This window comes from Melampsora larici-populina (assembly GCF_000204055.1).
Source record: "Melampsora larici-populina 98AG31 unplaced genomic scaffold MELLAscaffold_4, whole genome shotgun sequence".
Taxonomy (NCBI): domain Eukaryota; kingdom Fungi; phylum Basidiomycota; class Pucciniomycetes; order Pucciniales; family Melampsoraceae; genus Melampsora; species Melampsora laricis-populina.
The window spans coordinates 1479946-1501706 of NW_006768768.1; the positions used below are offsets into that span (position 1 = coordinate 1479946).

A 21761-nucleotide genomic window follows, 5' to 3' on the forward strand; every position below is an offset into this window, starting at 1 on the left:
AAATTGCAATAATAATTGGCACAGATAAACTAACCCCTATCTCCGCTTTTTAAACCTGCTACCATGGTTCCTATTATACGTTCTCCAGACCAGCATGCAGTGTAAGAAGGTGGTCCGAGGAGTCGTGTTTGAGCTACAAGATGTTGCGCATAGTGAAGGTTTGGTTTTGATTTAATTGCAGGCCATACTTCTAAAAGATGTGTGCGATATCTCGTCAGGAGATTTGGGAGTGTTTTGAGGTCATCAGTGGTCAGCGTCCTCGAGACGCTCAGATTGACGATCTGGATCGCAAGCGTGATAGCTGTGTGTATTTTGGAAGCATCTGACTGAGGTTCCGAATCGTGATGATAGGGGACTAGGGATAGGACCATATATACAGTGTATAAAATAAGCCACTCTGCCGCCTTAGGAGTTCCAGAAAAAGGCATTCCGATTTTATTTGGAACACGGGTCAGCCATGACGGAATAAGAGTGTTATCAATACTCTTATGCACCTCCTCAAGCTCGTTGATAGTGAGGCATGGGCCGCTATTGATCTGGACGGTGTCATCGGAACGCCCATCGGATTCGGGTGCGTCTTCACTTGGTTCAAAGTTGCTTTCTGTTCCCGACTTATCTTTCGCAGCGCGCTTGTATTGGGATCGGTTGGATGAAGCATCTGAAGAAAAGTTGAAGTCTAGAGCACTACTACCGGATTGGTGGCTCAAGCTCATTGAATCTTCTCGAAGATTTCCAAGCACTGATTCATTTGTTTGTCCGGGATATTGGCCGTTGGCGATGTTTGAATCCTGTTGCTTTCTCAAAGCTTTCCCAGCATCCGTAATGTGGAGGTAAGTGTTTGAAAGGTCTGCTAAAAGGCCAAGTATGAGGCAATGCATTATGTCTAAAGTAGCGAATTCGAGGGGCTGCCAATACGGTAGCTCGTAAAATGCCGAATGTCGGGCACCGTGTTCTTTCAACAGCTTCTCCCGAATCGCGGGGGATTTGGCCACTCGCCATCTCTCTGCTTGTCGTTTGTGCACAAGTGTTGTCCGTTGTTGAAAAATCTTATGGTCAACAAGATTGATATCGTCCAAAACAATGAAGCATTTTGAGCAAAATCTAGTGGCGCTATGTCCAGGAAATCCAGATATTTTCTTCATTGCGGGAACGTCTGCAAGAAGCGGCCACACAGCAACACTTATGAATCGTCCGTGCGGGTGATGTGATGTTTTGCTGAACCTGAGGCCTTGCCACAAATCTTTAAGCTCAGAAATCAAAGGCCTGAGTATAGAATTCATTTGATCACTATTTTGTTCTCGTCGGCCAGGCGTAATTCCGTAAAGAAACATATTATCGGCTCTGTATCTGATGTCAGGGGGTAGATTGTAACATATCAGTAGCATCACTCCACAGTGATGTTGACGCGCTCGTTTAGATCTATAGGGGTCAAACCAATCGCAATAGAATCCAAAAACTAGGTTTCCTGACTTGCGTGTAAAGACTTGCCCATTTTTTTTGAATGTTTTCCAAATAGTCCCATCATATATATCTTGTAAGGTCCCCTCAGGTGGCGGAGTGCGAGTGAGGTGGCTGTCAAGATGAGTTTCGAACGATGGGAATTGTAACATCCGAGCAAGCCATTCAACAAGGTTTTGATGATAGAACAATTGTCGTGGGCGGATTTCTGTGGATTTCTTCCGTGAGGGTTTGTATAATTCGGCATCACATCGGATTTGATCCGACGAAGACCTTTTGGAGGTGAAGCGTAACTGATCACATCTAGTCTTGGTAGGGTTTTTTTCGGGTGGTCCGTGGAGCGAATAGCATACTGGACACGACAGGGTTTGAATAACCGGTGCGTGTAGGTGAAAAGTCTTCAAGAGCTTGGGAATGGTAAGGGGTATTTCATTCCACACCGGTCGGATATTGGGGTCATTCACCGTGAGGGATGTCTGGACTTTCAGGCGCTCCATTTTCAGGGAGGTTCGACAAGCCTGCACGGATCCATTGCGTAATAAGCGATTATTTAACACGTGGACCATTGACTGGACACATGATTGGTGCTGAAGAAGTGTACGAGGAGTATAAAAAGGGGTGGTGTCAACCTCTTGTTGAGGAATTGATTGGGTCATCAATCGTGGATTCTTGCGAGCTGGTTCCAAATCTTCCACGTGAGATGAGGAGGGCTCAAGTGTAGCCTCAGCTGGCCGATTCCGTTTGCGAGTTGAGGGGATAGCTGCGCTGTCGACTCGTCCTGACGAATTGGATGCCACTGGTCTTAAAGATATAGACTCATGGGACAAGGCGTGAATTGTGACAGCTGCGTTAGAAGGGTCAGCTGCCGTGGAATGGAGCGATTGTTGGGCATTAGACGCTGCCAAGTGGCGCGGATAATTTGTGCGATGAAAAAGTCGTCCTGTGTGGGTAAGTCCGTCCTTTTCAAACTGACGCTGAAAACATCCCAAGGCTACACATGTGCAGCACATGTGGTCTGGTCCAAAATACGACATTCAGATTGAAGTGAATAGAATATGATTTGAGTGGAAGGTTAAATTATATATAAGAAAGACAAAGTGGAACGAAATCTTCCACTGGATGATGCCATAAATGCTTCGACATCAACTGTGGGAAAGCCTGCGGTGAGTTGGCTATTTGTTGTGGGTCATCCGTTCATTTCGAATGTTGGTTGGAGTTTGACGGCTCGCCAGATGCTTACGATTTATCTGAAACACCGGTGTAGGCATCCTTGTGTATCTGCACAGAAACACTTGGGTGGAGGCTTATGCGAAGCTAAACGTGGTGATTTGATCATCACCAAACGCAGGTCTCACTGTGATGAATAGTAAGGGTTGAGATCAACCATTCGCCATCGATAAACCCTGGACGTACGTGAACGGTTCAACAGTACGAAGGTCGGTCAAACAAGGATAAAGCGTTTTGGGAGCGAAGGCTCGCTGAATTTAATTTAAGCACAGTTAATGATAAATTCGTTAGGTTGGATGTGATGGAAAGATTTTGCTCAGCCTGGATGAAAGTGGTTTGTGTATATTAAATCAAACACAAAGCACCCTCACCGATATGGAAAGTAGGAGTCGAAAGCACCCGCTTGACATGGACGATCCAAATAATACTCGTCATCGGTAGTATCATAGATATCAACTGCCGGAAAGGTAGATAGCTGCTGATATCAAAGCAAGCGAATCTTAAGAATAAAAATTCTACGTCGGGACGTTTCTCAAATTGGAACATGGTATGTCACATGATCAGGTTCCATGAGTCCGGGATTGTGCTTCTCGAAAGCTGAGCGTATAAGTGGTCATTATGGGAAGAGGTGTGATTTCGAAAGGTTCGAGAAGGAATCTCGAACCTGTGCAAAAATGAAATGTAGTGAAAGTAATGTTGGTATCAGACTTTCACACTTCAAATTGTGCTTATGTATCACATACATACAGGGCCAAAAGTATTGTGTGTACACGTCTGGAAACACTGATGAAAGCTATGGACATTTCTTCTAATTACCTAAACGAGAAGAAGAAAGAAAGAATGAAAATGGTTTATCTATAGATACTTTGAAAACAACTATTTACAACTATTTACATTATTGGTCTCCAAAATTCACAATAGTTACCAATGACAAGAGAGCGGAGGATTGAAGAACACATTTGAGACGACGACTCGGATTGTTGTCACTAGATAGTAGTGGGAAAGAAGGAGCACCCATTCAGACTAAATCAATATGTTGAGGTGATAAAAAACGACGTACCTGCGGCTAGTGCTTCAAACATCATGATTCAGCTCAAGGTGGACCCACTGGCCTCCTCTTCAGCCAGGTTGGCACGGGATTTGAAAACCCTCATCGCATCCTGGATGGCTTGCTGGACATCAACAGCATCCTCTTCATTCAAATCCAATTCCGATACGATCAAACCGTCTGCATTGTCCAACCAGCCCGGAGAAATCAATGAGGCTTGAAAGCCTTTTGGAGGAAAGCGATCGGGGTCCGCAGTGGGAGCGTAGTTCCCTCGTTCCACCAATTGCTTTGCGGCCCTACGTTCCTTTGGTATAGTTTTACGCTTCCAATGGGATTGATCTAGGAGCATTATCAATGTATCTAACTCCGCGCTCCGCCAGTCCAGCCGTAACCTCTGACGAGATCCAGAGGCATTTGTCGGTTGAAGCTCGTCTTCCGAATGGACTTCCGGATGGGATAACATGGCATATTCGGCAGAACTTTTGCCCCAGAATTTGAAGGCTTCGTGTAACCGCGCTTCAACAATCTGAATCGACATTAATTTCAATGTGAGCATTGAAATTCTTCTTTCATAGAATATGAAAGTGACTAACCTTCTCTTTATTACGCCTTTTGCTCGTAATACTATGAGTAATTGCAAAGTGATCTTCTAGCAACTTTTTACCGGCCGGAGTCTTAAACATCTCAACATGCCTTGTTTGCTCGCGATGTTTTGGGGCCTTGTTACCACACCATCTTCGAAGCACTTCTTCACGGTTGGCCGGAGTATTATCCGAAGAGATGATTCCAAATGCTCTTGCACCATTTGCGTCATAAGTCTTCACCCAATGAGCAAGTATGATTGTTGCTGTCGCAGCGTTCCAAGGGGAGTCGTAAGATGCCTGCCAGTCGAAAGTGCAACGTGGAAACCCGGCCATCGCTAGAGCCGCTTCACATTGTGTACCGAAATGATGAGCATAGCGTGTGCGACCACCAGCGCTGATTCGAGAGGTAAATATCACAGGTTGCATAGGTTTCTTGATGGCCGCCATCTCAGCTGCATCCTTCTCGACAGTCTTTCTCTGTTTTCGATTCGGCTTAAAACCAGTCGGTTTTTTTGCAAGATACTTTTGCATTGCTTTGTCTTGAGCATCTCGAATAAATTTCTCACGTAATTGTTTGCGACACTCCCAAGCTTGGCGTTCCTCTTCTGATGGTGGATCAGGTAATTTCGGTTCGGAAACACTTTCGAGCATTGATGTTCCCCTTGCCTTCCGCGGAATACCCATCAGCATCCGGGTGTACTCGTGGATAGCTCTCGCAAGAGGCGTGGCAGCTTTTGGAACCTCATGTTGAGCAGCAACCTTGCCAATTTCAGCTTCGCGGTGCCTGATCTGGGTCAGGGCTTTAAGTTTTGCAGTCCGTTTCCTCTTCCGCTCTAGGCTCTCTTCGTGTGTAAGTCCACCATCTGTTCAACGCTCAGGCAAGTCCATCGTTGTCAATACTACGCTAACATTTAGATGCCCATGTATCCAGACGTCACTAACCTGAGCTTTCGTCGTCTTCATCATCTGATCCCCCCTCGACCCCTATGTTTTAAAATTCCAAACAAGGCCAGGACTTGAAATCGGTGATCAAGACCCCACGATCATGCCGAAGGAAGCACATACCTTGACGTTGATAATCATCCTCTTCAACCCTTTGGCGTTTTGCACCACCCGATGATACGCCTGGTGTCATCTGGGTCATTGTCGGAGGTAGACTCATCTTCGAATTGGTTCAAGAGACAATGAGTAATTTGAAAAAAAAAAGGAAACGAGGGTGTCAAAAAAAGCACAGATAAGGTATGTACAAGTATCCGGAAAGATTGATAGAGAAAACAATTGTAAAGACAGCGTGATCGAGATACCTGACTTTACTATTCGAGCACGGATTTTAACTAGTGCAGCATGAGACCCAAATCTTTAAGGGCAGGATGGTCAACGTCAAACCATCCAGCCCTTCCAAACAAGGCCACATTAACCTCCACGACGCATATGTAGCACCATTTTTCAAAAACCGCCGAATACCAAAACACGTCTATGATTGTTCTTTTCCAACGGTTTTTCAAGACCAGCCATCGACCTTTTTTTTACAGACACAAACTCACCCATACGTGCAAAAAAAATCGACGATATGCCTTCGGCCAACCAATTGAGCCGGTAGTGTCACTGAGCCAATCTGCATAGCCCATGCCCTCACACAGATATTCTAAGAGCTCACGCGGTAGGCCACCACCGATCACATGTTCAACAGTCAAGTTTGTCATGGATTAACCTTCCGGAAACGTTCATCCGCATCCCATTTACCCGTATACCACTTGATTCAGACAAGCGCACGCTCACTCATTCGGAAGATTGTGACTGGTATATTCCCAGCTTTGAGCGTGAGTTGCGTGTAGCACCCTCAATGTTAGGCTTTGCACATCTACCACTCAAACCCGCCTCTGCCATTCCACCGGCTGTGTATGTGCTCACAATCGGCGACCATCTAAACTTTCCTACAACACCCATCTCAGTTTTCAGACATTTGCGCAAGAGGGTCGTTCCAGGGGGGCACTTCGCATCCAAAAACACTTCTGCATTTACCACATTTCGGTTGGGTAATCCTAGCGGTGGTCTGAGATTACCCCGATCTAGAGCAACTGCGATTACCCTTTTTTTTCAATACTACAATTACCCACCTGTCGTGCTAAGTCTAATCTTAACTTTTGACATATTTGTTCATTGCTCATTGATCCACTCACACGTAGGTTAATGAATTTTGTACGTACCCGCATAATATCAGGGTAGTTTCCTGTTTCACAGAATTATCAGCATGTGCATGCAACACTAAATCATAGATTTAGTGTATAATAACCGGTGTCGAGTGACCTTTTCAACACAACTTTTTCAAGCTCAGTCAAGCAAAATAGCCGAAGAGTTTCGGCGTGAGTAACTGAACGTAATTCTAAGAAGGATTGGAGAGACACGAGCTTTTCCGATCCTTCTTAGAGATACGCACACATGAACCATGAAACACCTATGTGTACTTTGCTATTTGACCACAAGAACAAAGAGCACACTCTCGCAACACGCATACAATTGAAAACTTCGGAGAGCTGAGTCTTGCTGCAATTTGAGTTGTCTGACTGATCATGAGGGGGCATTGATACCGCTCTCAATAATATCGCGCCATATTATCACATCAAAATGTCCAATGTACCAGTACGGGTTCCTAATCAGCTCATAATTACCATTACTAATAAGATATATATTGCGGTGCTTACAAGCGCTTTCCCTTTTTTTACTCTGGTGAGTCCATGCCAGCCAAAGCACTATGTCCTTCAACCGCCGATATGAGTTCTGAGCGTCATTTTTGCATATTTCCAGCTGTACTTACACGCCCTCAATACTAACTTTGATGACAAAGATTTTGTCCTTCAATCGCTTTGGTTTACTTGATCCGCAAGGGTATCAAGTGATCCAATTAGACCTGAACCAACATGTACGGTGAGCAGGTACTTGGTGGAGGTTTTCAATACCCAAATTTCTGTCTGCATTTTGTGCAGCCACAAGCAAACAGGTTGAACATAATAAGATTCCACACGCAAACATAAGTTTAGCACAGATAGTAACAGTACATAGTTACAAGGACGTAGGCACCAGTGAACTCAGACCTCCATATCTTCCAGTAGCTCCACGGGCTCTGAAATCTAAATTTTAGGGCTGAAAGGGAGAAGCCCCTTTGAGGAGAGTGATAGAACAGAGTATAAGATAATATTGGTGCAACCCGGAGTCTTATATACCCTTTACAAAAGATCACAGTTGGACAAAATTGACATAGGCACGTGTATGTTGTATGACAATCAGAGAGAAGTGAAAAGTTTGGGACGATATTTGAAATGTGCTTTGAAATTGTGGAACATCTTACGTGTTTGATAGATGATTTTTTACAATTCTGTGAGAAAGAAGCGCGGATATTGTTTCCTGAGCAAGATCAATCATAATAAGGTATTGTCAGGTTCGCATCGAAATATAAAAGCAATATGAATCACAAACCGTTTCCAAATCGTCAACACACCTCAGACTTGTGATTGCACGGCGGGACCTGCAGCTTCAGCTGCATCATTCGACAAATTTCCCTCTTCGGCAATTCCTAACTTTCCTTGCACAGCCCCGAGCTTATTGTAGAGGTTTGTAATGTCATCTTTTGCTTTATTCAATTCTTCCAAGCGCAAGGGGACCAAGCCGTTCAATTCGGTGGTGAGATTGGAAAACTTCTTGATAGAATCGTCTAAGTCTCCTCGTAAAGTGGAAATCTGAGTCTGGACGCGAGACTCAAAATCTTCAAGTTTAGTGATGATGGAATATGAGGTTTCGAAGTTCTGGTCGGTGTGGATGTCGTAAATCTCGTCATCAGAAATATCGTCGTCACTAGTGTATTGCTCGTTGTCGACTCCGTCCAAAGAGTGTTGCACAAGCTCGCCTGCGTCACCCGGAAAGATCTGGTCCATAGCACCCACGGCAGGCAACACCGAAGGCTTCATTTTGAGCTCCCATAGGTCTCCAATAGGTAGCGAGTTTTTGAGTTCCTCAGAGTACATGTCGGCAGGCAGATGACGAGGTATGAACCCGTATTCATTCGAAGAGCTCGAGATGAATTTACAAGCAGAACGACGTTTTTGAGGATCCGCATTGCGAGACTGAGCAGCAAAGTGAACGCGCGCCTCGATAGCTTTGATGAAGGCAATCATTTGCTCTGACCACCATCGAGGTATGACATAGTGTACTTCCCTAGCAGGATAGCCACTAGACATTAATTGGACTTCAGCGATATCACCCATGATCAGGTAATTTCGTGGTTGGAAGATCGACGCCAACGGTCTTGCAGCGCCGCATTTGATCAAGTAATCCGCATATTCCTTGAAGATCTGTCGTCAGAAGGTGGTCAGCGACTGGAAAGGCAAAATTCACGAAGTAAAAACAAGCACACCTTCTTTTTTTCGGCTAATTTATAATGTCCATCAAGGATTTTGTTATTGCTGCATTGTTCGTGATACATAAACGACAAGCGCTTGAACTGGGTCTTGAAGACTGGCATGATGATCTCGAGTCTGAGAATATCTTGGTGGACGGAGAAGTTGTAATAGCGATTTTTTATCGCATTGTAGAAGGAGTTCCAGAAGATACCCTGGGCCAGAACGTTCACGCGTTCTTCTAAATCCGCCTCCCATTTGAATGAGAATCGTCGAAGGCCCCAGCGCTTTAGCTCTAATTCAAGGTCTTCGAAACGGTGTGGGCTCAGGTGAACACCGGTTTTCTCGAAGTCGGTCACATCGATCATTGGCATAGAAGTCCCGTGAGGGAGTGGTTGTCCTTCTGGGAAGCGTTCAAGCATATCCTTTTGCTCGTGCGCTGACAGGGTTGGTGGGATGGGTGATGCCTCCGAGTCCCGACACATCAACACTCGAAGGTGACGTCGGACAATCGACTGAGAGATGAGGTATGATAAGCAAAGATCTTGTATACTTTGAAACGAAAAAGTAACTAACATGAACATGAGTCATCTCATTTTTCGACAGAGCGCCAAGTGCGTCAATTTGACGAACACTACGAGCCCATATCTTAGCGCCCCTTGATTGTATTGGAGATATTTTGTTGGGGATAGTGAGCATTCTGGACATGATGTACAGGGAGATAATGAAAGCTTATTTCTTTAAGTTGGACAGGAGTACGAATGAACTCTGCTCATGGACGACAACAGGGAAAACGCGCAGGCTTTTATAGGCCTCCGTCGACGTATTTGGCTCTGGTCGAAGCGCGAGGAAAGCCAGCGGCCGATGTAAAGACTGAAAGAGCACGCTCATCAGTTATAAAACCTGTGGAAGGCGGGTTTCCAACCCATAGCTTTGTGAGGTCTCGCTTACATCCGAGACACTCTTTTCGTGGTTGAGCAGATGGGTCGGCAGACAGCTGCAAGCAAGCAATATCAAATCACCCTACTTGATAAATTGCAATGTTTGGGCGAGCACGCTCGGACTGGAACTCGCGTAACAAATAACGAAGTAATGGCGAGAGAACCTCATTAGGTGGGTCTCGTTGGATTGAACATGCAACGGCTATTTCAAGATCGGCGGAAGAGCCAAAAAAAAACCGATAGTTTCAAGCAGTGCGCGTTTGGGACCGCTGTTGTCACAAAGAGGGTTGAATGGATTCGATCAGACCGCCTATGTCTGATCAACGTCTCACTTAGACAAAGGGCGACCTTTAAACATTTCGAAAGACATCTTCGAAGGGTCTAACAACCTTACATGAGATGTCTTTCGTGTGAGCACGTCGGCGTGCTCACGCGAGACGGACATGGTGACCGTCATTCGCAGTAACAACGAAATCCCAGGCGTGAGTCACGGATTCTCGACTCTGAACCAAAGCTTAAAATAATAATTCCAGTGAGCTTAGAATGTAGCTGACTACTTACCATCCCCGTCTCTAGCAAGTCTTGTTGGGTACTGCCATCATCTCAGCCAAGGTGATCCACAAGTGTCGATTATAATGAGCCAAAGATCAACATGACAAAGAAAGATATTCATTCACTTTTTTAAATCAATCAGTCCTTCACTATTTCTTGATCACTCAATCATTTCACCATTACATTCTTTTGTTACAGACCTTGATTTTGATTCTATGTCGGCTTCATCATTTATGAAATCAGGCAAAGTTTATATCGTTTCCTTTCATGCCTTCATGTAGAGCAAAAGACTTTGTACTGTTGTTAATTCCCAACCTAATATAGAATTCAATTTCAAATAATTCATCAAATGGCTATTATCAGTCTCGAGTGATCTGCTTGCCTTCGCTACCGCGCAAACACTTATCTTGAGGAATAGAACTATGAGGTCAATGCAAAAACTGATTGATACTCAATAACCTGATAGTTTGATCAATGTTTCGATCACTCACGGGAAGAATCTCCTTCATTCTCATTTGTCTTAGTTGATCAATCTCTATATCAATCATCCAACCACGATGCTGATTTTTCTCAATTGAACTGGAGACGATCTGAGATTGTTCAAGGTGTCAGCTTTGTAATGAAGCTGCACACTGAGCGAGAGAAATGGAACAATCTAAATAAGAAGAAGATTGTCAATAGAAAGATTTGTAAGTTTCGATGAGAGAAAGGATACAATGTTGATTAATGAGTAACCTTTAAGAACTTAAAAATCATGACGTCATTAACAAAATAATAAAACAGTGAGGTAAGAAGAAACCATAAGCGCATACAGCCATCTCTGACATAACCCATATTCAGAAAGTTTGAGTCAGAAGTATGGGTTTTGCTAGGGTATCTGGTACCTGAATCTCTTTCAAACACCATACATATATATTTGCAGACAAAATATGGGTTATGAAAAAGACAATTGTATTAAAAAAAGGCAGACTCCTTAGGAAATCCTAGAAAAAAAAGTAACAAGAGTCTGCTGCTTTGTAGCTTTAACATCAAGCAATCAGCAGTGTCTAAGAGAAGCTCAAAGGACCCTTGCATACCCCCGCACTTCCTTTGAAGTTTGCATCTTTGCTTCCCAAGTGAAATAGCATGATGTCTGAAGCTTTGGGAAGCTCTTGAGAATAACAGAGTTTGTAATGTGTGATGTGTGAAAGTTGAACAAGGTTGAATAAGGCTATCAATGCAGTTTGTTAGTTGTATAGAGCTTCTCAAGCCTCCCTCAGTTGATTCTTTTTCAAATGAACACGGACTTATGGATTATGGGCTCTGGAGTCTGATTTCCCTTAAACACCTCATGGGTTATGGCATACCATTTATGGGTCATGTACCCACTTTTTCCACAATTTTTCTGCAGCACCACCAACAAAGTTACTTGAAGTTTTGAGTCTGAGGTACCATTGGACTAGATTACCTCAGACACGCAGTCCAAGGTAATGCTCCAAGACTTTATTGGCACTTAAAAAGACCTTGGATCAAATACTCAGACATTGTGTCTGAGGTAATTTGGTCCAATGATACCTTGGGGTTTCATTTCCAAGCTAACTTTGTTGGCAGTACAGATGGTCAAAATTGTATGGATTTTTATGGAGTATGGGTCAGGGCACAGATGGAATTTGTCAGACAACTGTAATTTTGATCTTGATTTATTTTTGAGTGCAAGTATTCTGAAATTACACACCAAGTTAACCTAAAACAATATGTAGAAGTAGGTACACTCTTTTTCTACTCTTATCAGAAACACTTAGTTTACAACATCAAATCTTATAACCCTTCTGATTCTTCCTGTTTTTGATTATTTTCTTCAATTCATATGATTAGAAGAAATAAAAAATAAGACATATATAAAAAACTATTCCTCCTATTTTAAAAGATTGTTTCCTTTTTTCCCTCTCCTATCAAGCCCCCTACATCAAGAGCCCACCTCAATGTGAAACAAGATTTACTTCTATCTGGATGCCAAACCAAGTGCCTGGTGATGTAGTCAGCCAGAGGTAAGAGACACACTTGCTAAGATAGTCTCATGTTTATGCAAGTCCTGTGTGACTAAACCTGTTTGTGTCAACTCTCCTGTGTAGATCTCATCCTGCAGATGGAAAATGGAAGCTCTTAATTATTCCAGGTGATGTACAATCAGACAAAGCTGTCGAAATACAATCAAGACACTTACCCTGACCGTTGTATGACGGACGTATGGTAGCGGTTTTTGGAGTTGGATTTAGTTTTCTTTCGTTTTTGTTATCAGAGATGTTTTAGTGTTTGTGATCTTTGTAGACGAGTCAAGAAAAGTGTCTTGTACATCTTTCCCAATAACGTTGTTGTTCATCTTTCCCAATATTTTATTTTGATCTTTTTCACTTCTATGTATAGCAAGGCTCGGTTCTCAATCTCCCTCTCTTTCCTCATCTTTTGGAAAGAGAGTGAGTACCTTTTTGCCTTTTTCACTATACACGTTATCTTACTAATATATCTATATGTGTTAGAAATCCTTAAGATCATCATCTTCGAGCTTTTGAGTTCTTTATAAAAGTTTTCTCATCACTTATATTTTCCTCCTGCTATCTAGGTACATTTTATTTCTCTCATACGCTCTTTTATTATGTCCTGTCTTCTCATGTCTCTTATTTCTTTTCTACTTGTCTTTAGGTTAGTTCCTTAGAGGTCTGCATACCTCGAGCTGGAGAAGAGTGCTTACCTTTAGCACTGGTTTATTAGGTTAGTTAACAAGTAATAAATAATATCTTTTGGAAAGAGAAAATCCTTAAGATCATCATCTTCGAGCTTTCGAGTTCTTTATAAAAGTTTTCTCATCACTTATATTTTCCTCCTGCTATCTAGGTTAGTTCCTTAGAGGTCTGCATACCTCGAGCTGGAGAAGAGTGCTTACCTTTAGCACTGGTTTATTAGGTTAGTTCCTTAGAGGTCTGCATACCTCGAGCTGGAGAAGAGTGCTTACCTTTAGCACTGGTTTATTAGGTGTTCTCATTCATTTACATGGTAGCGAGAGAGACAGTTTCGACCGCATCAATCGTTATAACATATGAATGAAGAAGAGTTCCCATTTCCAGTAGATTTTTACACCTCTTCTCCACTAAACTCATCAACTTCATCCGCTGAGGATTTTCAATCAACATCTGATATCGATTCTGTTGGCGAACAAACCATCTTAGAAGGTCTTATACCCAACATGGCATCATCTACCTTACCGCCTACTAATGTAGGAACTGCAACTGTCACTTCACTTTTCGGTAACAAACGTTACCAAATTGCTTCTCACATGTCAAATTCATTATTGAAAATAAGTATCACTGAAAAGCTCAACGATACCAACTACCCTAACTGGTCATCAGAGGTTCGAAATGGTACTAAATCATTATCTTTTACCAATTTCCTCCTCTCAGATAAGGATGAATCAGGCATCAATGATGATCTCAAGATTTTCAATGATGTGGTTCGAGAATCCCTCACTACGTGGATGATATCCAAACTCGATCAACCGAATCGTAATTGGTTTGAACCTTTTATAACTGTAGAAACTGGCATTGGTCCTGATCTCGAATCTTCCCCTAGCAAACTATGGATTAAGATCAGAGACCATCACGCTCCCCGTACTCCAGCACACCAAATGTTAATGAGAAGAATTCTATTCCAACTCAATCAAGGATCTTCTACTCTATCAAAACACCTAGACAATTTTCATCGAGCCTATACGGCTTTTACTACGTCTGGTGGAAGCATTGGTCAAGTAGAGTTAGGACAACAACTTCTTATGTCCTTGAATTCTGAATGGATCAAAGTAGCTGAGGATATTGCGGATAAAGATACGTTCGAATATAATTCAGTGGTCACTGCTCTCAATGTTCGGATTACGAATCGAGAAATGTTGCATCCTAACACCAAAAACTTACCAATTATTGAAGCCAACGCAGTTAGTCCTATGAGAAGACGCCAAGGGTTTGTTCAGACTAGATGTTCTCCCAAGAAATGTGTATCTTTAACACACACCGAAGCTGATTGTATCAGAAACCCCAAAAATATTGATAAGTACAAAGCGTGGGTTGCATCCAAGAAAGCAAAAGGGGAGTGGGTTGAGAGAGGACCGCCATCGACATCATCAGTCTCAGTACACCAAGCCGAAGCAATCACTGTTCCTCAGTCTTTTCCTTCACTATCATCTCTTCAAGACGCATTAGAACGATCTGAGTTTTCCGCGAGCGCTAGTGCCGTGTATATCGTCAATTCAAATGCAGACATCGAAAACGAGCACTTCGGAATAGTTGATTCCGGAACTACACATCATATGTTCAAATCAATCAAATACTTTGATGTTAAATCCTTCATTGCTAGCTCATCTCCCAGCGAACGAGTTGGATTGGCTGGCGGTTCAACTACGCTTGAAATTCAAGGAAGAGGAAACGTCACCTTAATAGGACCTTCCGGTGATCTTACAACATTGACCGACTGTCTTCTTGTCCCATCTTTGAAACAAAACTTAATTGCTGGTGGTAGACTTTTATATGAAGGATGGATCACTACTCGTCGCGATAATGGTTCATTCGTTATTCAAAAGAATGGAAAAACGGCACTTACCGGAAAGGTTGATCCAACGTCTATGCTACTCCACGTCAATGCGGTTCGTACATTATCATCTGAACCCAGTCCTAGCTCTGCCGCAATAACCGACAACATCACTGAAACACTCCAACTTCTTCATCATCAACTAGGTCACCCGAATCTTGCATATTTAAAGCAAATGATCAAGGGGGATATAGTGTTGGGAATTCCTGTTTCTTTATCAAAAGTTGTATTGCCACAAACACTACCATGCAATTCATGTGACTTAGCAAAAGCTCATTGTCAACCGCACTCTCAAACTCGTACTAGATCTCTGCATCCATTGGATAATGTCCACATAGACCTAAGTGGAATAATGCGTACACCTGCCCTATGTCGAAGCCTCTATTTTATCCTTTTCACTGATGATCATACATCATTTTGTCACATTACTGGCCTTAAATCAAAAGAGAAGGAAGAAGTTCATGATGCTATTCAAACATATCTTTCCCTAGTTGAACGTCAATGTGATCGAAAGGTGAAATGTCTTACCCTTGATGGTGGCGGTGAATTTCTTAACGACGTAATGTTACCATGGTGTCAAAGTCAAGGTATATACCTTAGAATTACCGCTGCTTACACTCCTGAAGAAAACGGTGTTGCAGAACGATCCATGCGCACCATAGTCTCCAAAGGTAGAGCAATGCTACTTTGAGCAAACTTACCAATTCGGTTCTGGATGGAGGCGGTGAAGAATGCAGTCTTCTTAAACAACCGCACCATGACCACGACTATTCCGAAGAACAAAACCCCTTTTGAAATGTGGTATGGAAGAAAACCAGATATATCCCATATCCGGGCTTTTGGGTGTCTTGCCTATGTGCTCATCAGAAAACCTGACCGCGATAACAAATACGCACCAAATTCTGAACACGGTGTTTTAGCAGGTCATACCGAACACAATAGAAACTACAAGATTTTTACGCTTAAAGATTCTAAGATTGTTATCACACATGATGCTTCTTTTCGAGAAGATGTCTATCCTTTCACACAACTTCCTACTTTTGACATATCTCATTTGACAGCAGATGAAGAAAACGTCGATCAACTCGTCTTACAAACTGAACCACCTGTATTGCCTGCTACTGAACCAGACAACGATATCGATGAACAACTAGTCACTGTAGCAGACGTTCCCATTGAACCCTTACCCGATGTTCTTCCTCAACCTTCACTCCCACGTCGTTCAACTAGGGAGGTGCGGCCGGTAGACCGTTTTATTCCTAATTCTAATTTCGTCTTCTGGTATAACAACAAACTTTATGATGATGTATTCATACCCAGAGGGGACGTCAGCGCTTACGCATTCGCCGTCAAATCAAATGTTCGCCTAATAACTGAACCTGGGTCATACAAGCAAGCCATGAAAAGTACTGATTCAGCTGAGTGGAAGAAGGCGTGTGATAAGGAAATTGAAAACATGACTCGTAAAAACGTCTGGACCATCGTCGACCGTCCGCTGGATGCACCGGTGGTAGGTTGTCAATGGCACTTCAAAATCAAACACCGGCCTGATGGATCCATCATCAAATACAAAGCACGTCTTGTAGCAAAAGGATTTACTCAAACATTTGGTGTTGACTACGATAAAACTTATGCGCCAACTGGTAAACCCGCCTCGTATCGAGTACTTGTAGCAATTGCATCTTATTTTGGTTGGAGCATTCATTCTATGGATGCGGTGGCCGCTTTCTTGAATTCATTGTTAAAAGAGAAGGTTTACATGGAGCAACCGGAAGGTTATGAAAGTCTTGGTAGCGAAGATCACGTCTGTGAACTATTGCGTGCGCTCTACGGGCTCAAGCAGTCGGCCCATGAATGGAACGATGAGTTTAAAACTATGCTGTTCACCATTGACTTTGTTCAGGCTGAGGGTGATGAGTGCGTATTCATTAGACGTCGCTCACAGTTTGATATTATCATTTTTTACTTGCACGTCAACGACATGGCAGTTACTGGCACCGACCAATCCATTCCCGGTTTCAAGAAAGAAGTTATGGCTTTCTGGGAAATGGATGACCTCGGTGAGGCGACTTGCGTGGTTGGAATCGAAACCCTGCGTGTCAGCAAACACCACTACGCTATCCACCAACGGTCAATGACGGAGGCACTCCTATTGCAATTCGGCCTATCAGACTGCAAGCCGGCCTCAACACCCATTCAAGGAGGCTTAAAACTCACCACCTCAACTAGCGAGGAGGCTGCTTCTTTCGCCAAACTCAACCGACCCTATCGATCCGGAGTCGGTAGCTTAATGTACCTGGCACAATGCACACGCCCCGACATCGCGTACGCCGTGGGTGTTTTATCACGTCATCTGGATACCCCTTGCGAGCGCCACTGGGATGCCTTGCAACACGTCATGCGGTACTTGCGAGGTACGCTTAGCCTTGGCATTCATTATCACGCCGGGGACACCACCATTTTCAAGATGCAAGCTAGCTGGAACGTACCTATCACAAATGTCGACTCTGACTGGGCTGGCGATAAAAGTTCAAGACGTTCTACTACAGGTTACTTGACAACTATCTTTGGTGGGGCCATATCTTGGAGGTCTCGTTTGCAACAAACAGTTGCACTTTCTTCAACAGAAGCGGAGTACCGCGCCACAACTGAAGCTGGTCAAGAAACTCAATGGTTACGAAACTTATTTCGCGATGTTGGTCTTGAGTACTCTGGCCCAATCAACATTAACTGCGACAACTTGGGAGCATTGGATCTGGCATCTAACGCGGTGCACCATGGAAGGACCAAGCACATCGAAATTGAACATCATTGGATACGTGAACAGGTCAATCAGGGTCAAATCAATTTAGTTTATTGCAAGTCCTCCGAGATGACAGCGGACTTGCTAACAAAACCTTTGCATCCTGGGCCGTTTTGGGAGCATATGAAGGGGGTAGGATTAAGAAGATGTGTCTAATTTGTGTCTTGATTGAGGGGGTGTGTCGAAATACAATCAAGACACTTACCCTGACCGTTGTATGACGGACGTATGGTAGCGGTTTTTGGAGTTGGATTTAGGTTTCTTTCGTTTTTGTTATCAGAGATGTTTTAGTGTTTGTGATCTTTGTAGACGAGTCAAGAAAAGTGTCTTGTACATCTTTCCCAATAACGTTGTTGTTCATCTTTCCCAATATTTTATTTTGATCTTTTTCACTTCTATGTATAGCAAGGCTCGGTTCTCAATCTCCCTCTCTTTCCTCATCTTTTGGAAAGAGAGTGAGTACCTTTTTGCCTTTTTCACTATACACGTTATCTTACTAATATATCTATATGTGTTAGAAATCCTTAAGATCATCATCTTCGAGCTTTCGAGTTCTTTATAAAAGTTTTCTCATCACTTATATTTTCCTCCTGCTATCTAGGTACATTTTATTTCTCTCATACGCTCTTTTATTATGTCCTGTCTTCTCATGTCTCTTATTTCTTTTCTACTTGTCTTTAGGTTAGTTCCTTAGAGGTCTGCATACCTCGAGCTGGAGAAGAGTGCTTACCTTTAGCACTGGTTTATTAGGTTAGTTAACAAGTAATAAATAATATCTTTTGGAAAGAGAAAATCCTTAAGATCATCATCTTCGAGCTTTCGAGTTCTTTATAAAAGTTTTCTCATCACTTATATTTTCCTCCTGCTATCTAGGTTAGTTCCTTAGAGGTCTGCATACCTCGAGCTGGAGAAGAGTGCTTACCTTTAGCACTGGTTTATTAGGTGTTCTCATTCATTTACAAAAGCTTGTAAAATCAGACTGGATCAATTATCCAACTTTTTAGCTGATGATGAAAACAGTCCAATTCAAAGATTTACTCCTATTGGAGAAGACTCTGATTCAGTTACATGATTGTATAACTATTGTATCCTTACCTAGAACTTCATTAGAATCAATTCAATTTCATCAAATCCTGAGAACAATGCAAGGTCAACATGCTCTTTCCTTTCATTGGAATAATTCTGTTTATATAATCATTATCTGACGGCCTTTTTTACTTCTATCCAATTGGCTTTACAGATGACAAAAGTTATCATGAAGCCCATGGTAATGCTTACAAGAAATATGGTATTAATCCAAATTGAGGTTGCATGATTGTTGTTCCAGATCAACATGTTTCTTGAATTCTATATCTGAATGATCATATTGCTTTGAGTAAGTTTACTAATCACCTAATCCAGAAACTTATAAATGCTCATTTTTTACCAATTATTTTTCAGGGTTCTTCACTTTCATTTCTTGAGCAATTTATGAGCTTGCCTCATCCTACTTCAAGTTATAAATCAAGTCCATTTCCAATTAGATAACTCAAAGGTTGTGTTTTCTCCCCATTTATCTGTTTTTACATCATCTTATCACAATATCCTTTTTTGACTCCTTGTTGTTTGTCAACATCAATGTAATTTTGAAACTAGTTTTATGATTGTCAAGGTTTTCAAAAGACAAATGCACCCAGAGTTATGCTCAATCAAGTTCCTCTGAGATTTGGTTTGAAGATCAAGTGATTGAAGAATTCATATTAGCTTTTATTGGTTGGTGAAGTTTTTGTAGTGGAATTCCTTTTCAAGTTAACTTTTTGCTACCAATAAGAAGATTTTCTGCACTTTACCACTATATACAGTCAAACCTGTTGTATGGCATACCTTTATATTGGCTTAACCTGCCCACTTGCATACATTTCTGCCTGGACAACCATTGTCATGGCCAAATTATGCCTTCTCTGTATAACACCTTATGGCATACTTTTTTTGGACATTAGTAAGGTGTTAAGGCATGAAATACCCAAGAATAGTGTACTGTTGGCCCACATTTGGCTGATAAAGTGATAGATATTTCATCAAATGTTATTGGTTCCTTTCATTCCCTTTCATTTGCACCCTTGATCCCAATCAAAACTCAATTCAAAAAGCAATGGAGTCTACCCAAAATTTGTCCTCTCACAAAAATCCTGTCTTATGTGACATGAAAATATGTGACTATAGGTATAATTTTGAAGTCATACAATCATGCTATATGACATTACTCTGTCATATGGCTTAACCTGCTATAAGGCATACTAAATTGGTTGGACCAAGGGGTATGCCTTATGACAGGTTTTGTACCAGTGCAAATGTAATTTCCCCGAGGAACAAATGATCACATTTGGTGCAATACATAATCAAAAATGCTGATTTAATGCATTTACAATCATCTGTTGTTCCAAATGCAATCAACTCTCCCAGAATCAAAGATTATGTATATCCTTGATGTTCAAAAATTCTGACTTGTCTTGACCAATTCCCATCACCGGTGATCCCCATCCTTATCCTCTATAGCCTGCGGAGGACTTTGCAAGCGGAGGGGGGACTTTAACCCAAGCTTTCAACTGTGGACTCATCTTATGGGTTGACCTGGGTTGACTTACGGAGAAACTGAGAATTGCTGGCATCTTGAATTAATCATTTATGAACCAAAGTGTGATAGTTCGAGCAATTAATCATGCGCTAAAGCCTGGTCGATTGTTATATCCGAGTGCCTGCTTTTGTTGAAAGTGACGTCACTTGAGTGACCAAAGCTAGCGACTGAGGGCCACCTTGTTCACCTTTCTGTTTGAGCAAAGTAGTTGCATCGGTCCATCCAGAATAAGATTTCCAATCGTCGGAATAGCAATTCTCGTACATCCATAACAAAAAACCCCTTTCATGATGACTCAAACTTGCATCGATCAACCCGAATCAAAATCTCAAATGCTATCCACTCAACCTGGTGCTATTAGTCCCATGTCACTATCATTGCCAGTCGCACCAGACGGTAAACAGAAAGACGGTAAGCAGCATTCTTCTATTTTTCATGAATTTGTGTTCGTATACTCACCAGCTATTTTCTGGTATCGGTCTGACATACAATGGTCGTTGTAGAAGAGCCGCCTTCGAAAGATGGGCCTGTGTCACGTATAGTTTTACGCCTTAGGGGTGGTGAAGGTCATCACGCCTGTGCAGAATGTTGCTGGTGAGTACGATCGCTCTGTCTTGACGGTTTTCATCGATTTCCCAGATCATCTTTTACTCCTATCTGAGACATACCTCTTTTGTTTCGCTCTTTTCTTCGACCAAAACAACCTGCCCTGTAGCTTCATGTGCATCTGTTGCGGTGAGTAAACCAGTGTATACCTCGCCCCAAGAGCTTGTGCTACCATGTACGGAAGCCTGAAGAGGATAGGATGCTTCAACACATTCGAGGTTCACATCCTGGTATCCAACTCGAAGTAACTTGATAACCACAGTGGGACAGAGAGACTTCAAATTGAATGACACGAGGCAATCCTTGAACGCGCTGAGTCATCTTATCCGGCATCCAAGTTAATTCAAATTGGATACTTGGATACTCTCCTTGAACGTATTGGATGCTTTCGTCTTCTTCAGACTTCTGTACATGATAGCATCGTTTTCCCAAAAATGTACATCTGATCATATTCTTTCTCCTAATTCGTGTTCAGGACTCGAGGAACTGTGCTGTATTGGCACTTTGGATGAGTGCTTCGGCATGTGCTGTTGATCTCATCAAGTCTGACTACCCCCCCACTCGCAGATTTATGTTGAGATCGTAGAGAAGCATTACCATTGGCTCATCTTGCTGACCAACTCATTTCTGATGTTTGATGTGTCCCCAAACAGTCCATTCTGACGGTGATCAAGAGATGCCTTATTTTCATAGGGGGTGATCTCCGCATCTGTGGCACGTGTCAAATCAACGGTTTAAGGAACCCTTGCTCATACTATGCAATGCTACTAATTGTGCGAAATACATCTCAATTTTCCCTCTTTATGTAATCTTTGCGGTCCTGTCCAATGGTCCAAATCCATATTTCTGTACCAACAATTAACTTTTCTGTGGCAATGTTAATTAACTTTGCTGTGGCAATATTATCTCCCGTCATGGGTAAGAAA

At 42.4% G+C, this 21761-nt stretch overlaps 4 protein-coding genes across 4 annotated transcripts; 1 reads left to right on the top strand and 3 right to left on the bottom strand.

Moving 5' to 3' along the window:
* Positions 1-3773: 3773 nt before the first annotated feature.
* Positions 3774-5479, bottom strand: MELLADRAFT_92373 (uncharacterized protein; the record flags this gene model as incomplete). The annotated part of the gene is made up of 4 exons (XM_007405712.1): positions 3774-4259; positions 4327-5180; positions 5260-5301; positions 5383-5479. 4 exons carry the CDS (start codon positions 5477-5479, stop codon positions 3774-3776), a joined length of 1479 nt encoding a protein of 492 aa, XP_007405774.1.
* A 617-nt stretch (positions 5480-6096) lies between these two features.
* On the bottom strand, positions 6097-6468 carry MELLADRAFT_102793 (uncharacterized protein; the record flags this gene model as incomplete). The annotated part of the gene is made up of 2 exons (XM_007405711.1): positions 6097-6386; positions 6435-6468. The coding sequence occupies 2 exons, from the start codon at positions 6466-6468 to the stop codon at positions 6097-6099; spliced, it is 324 nt and encodes a 107-aa protein (XP_007405773.1).
* Positions 6469-7814: 1346 nt separating this feature from the next.
* On the bottom strand, positions 7815-9416 carry MELLADRAFT_92374 (uncharacterized protein; the record flags this gene model as incomplete). Its single annotated transcript, XM_007405710.1, has 3 exons — positions 7815-8663; positions 8726-9223; positions 9285-9416. The coding sequence occupies 3 exons, from the start codon at positions 9414-9416 to the stop codon at positions 7815-7817; spliced, it is 1479 nt and encodes a 492-aa protein (XP_007405772.1).
* An 11010-nt stretch (positions 9417-20426) lies between these two features.
* MELLADRAFT_70907 (uncharacterized protein) lies at positions 20427-21733 on the top strand (the record flags this gene model as incomplete). Its single annotated transcript, XM_007405510.1, has 4 exons — positions 20427-20640; positions 20733-20823; positions 20945-20964; positions 21311-21733. 4 exons carry the CDS (start codon positions 20517-20519, stop codon positions 21367-21369), a joined length of 294 nt encoding a protein of 97 aa, XP_007405572.1.
* Between the last annotated feature and the right edge of the window lie 28 nt (positions 21734-21761).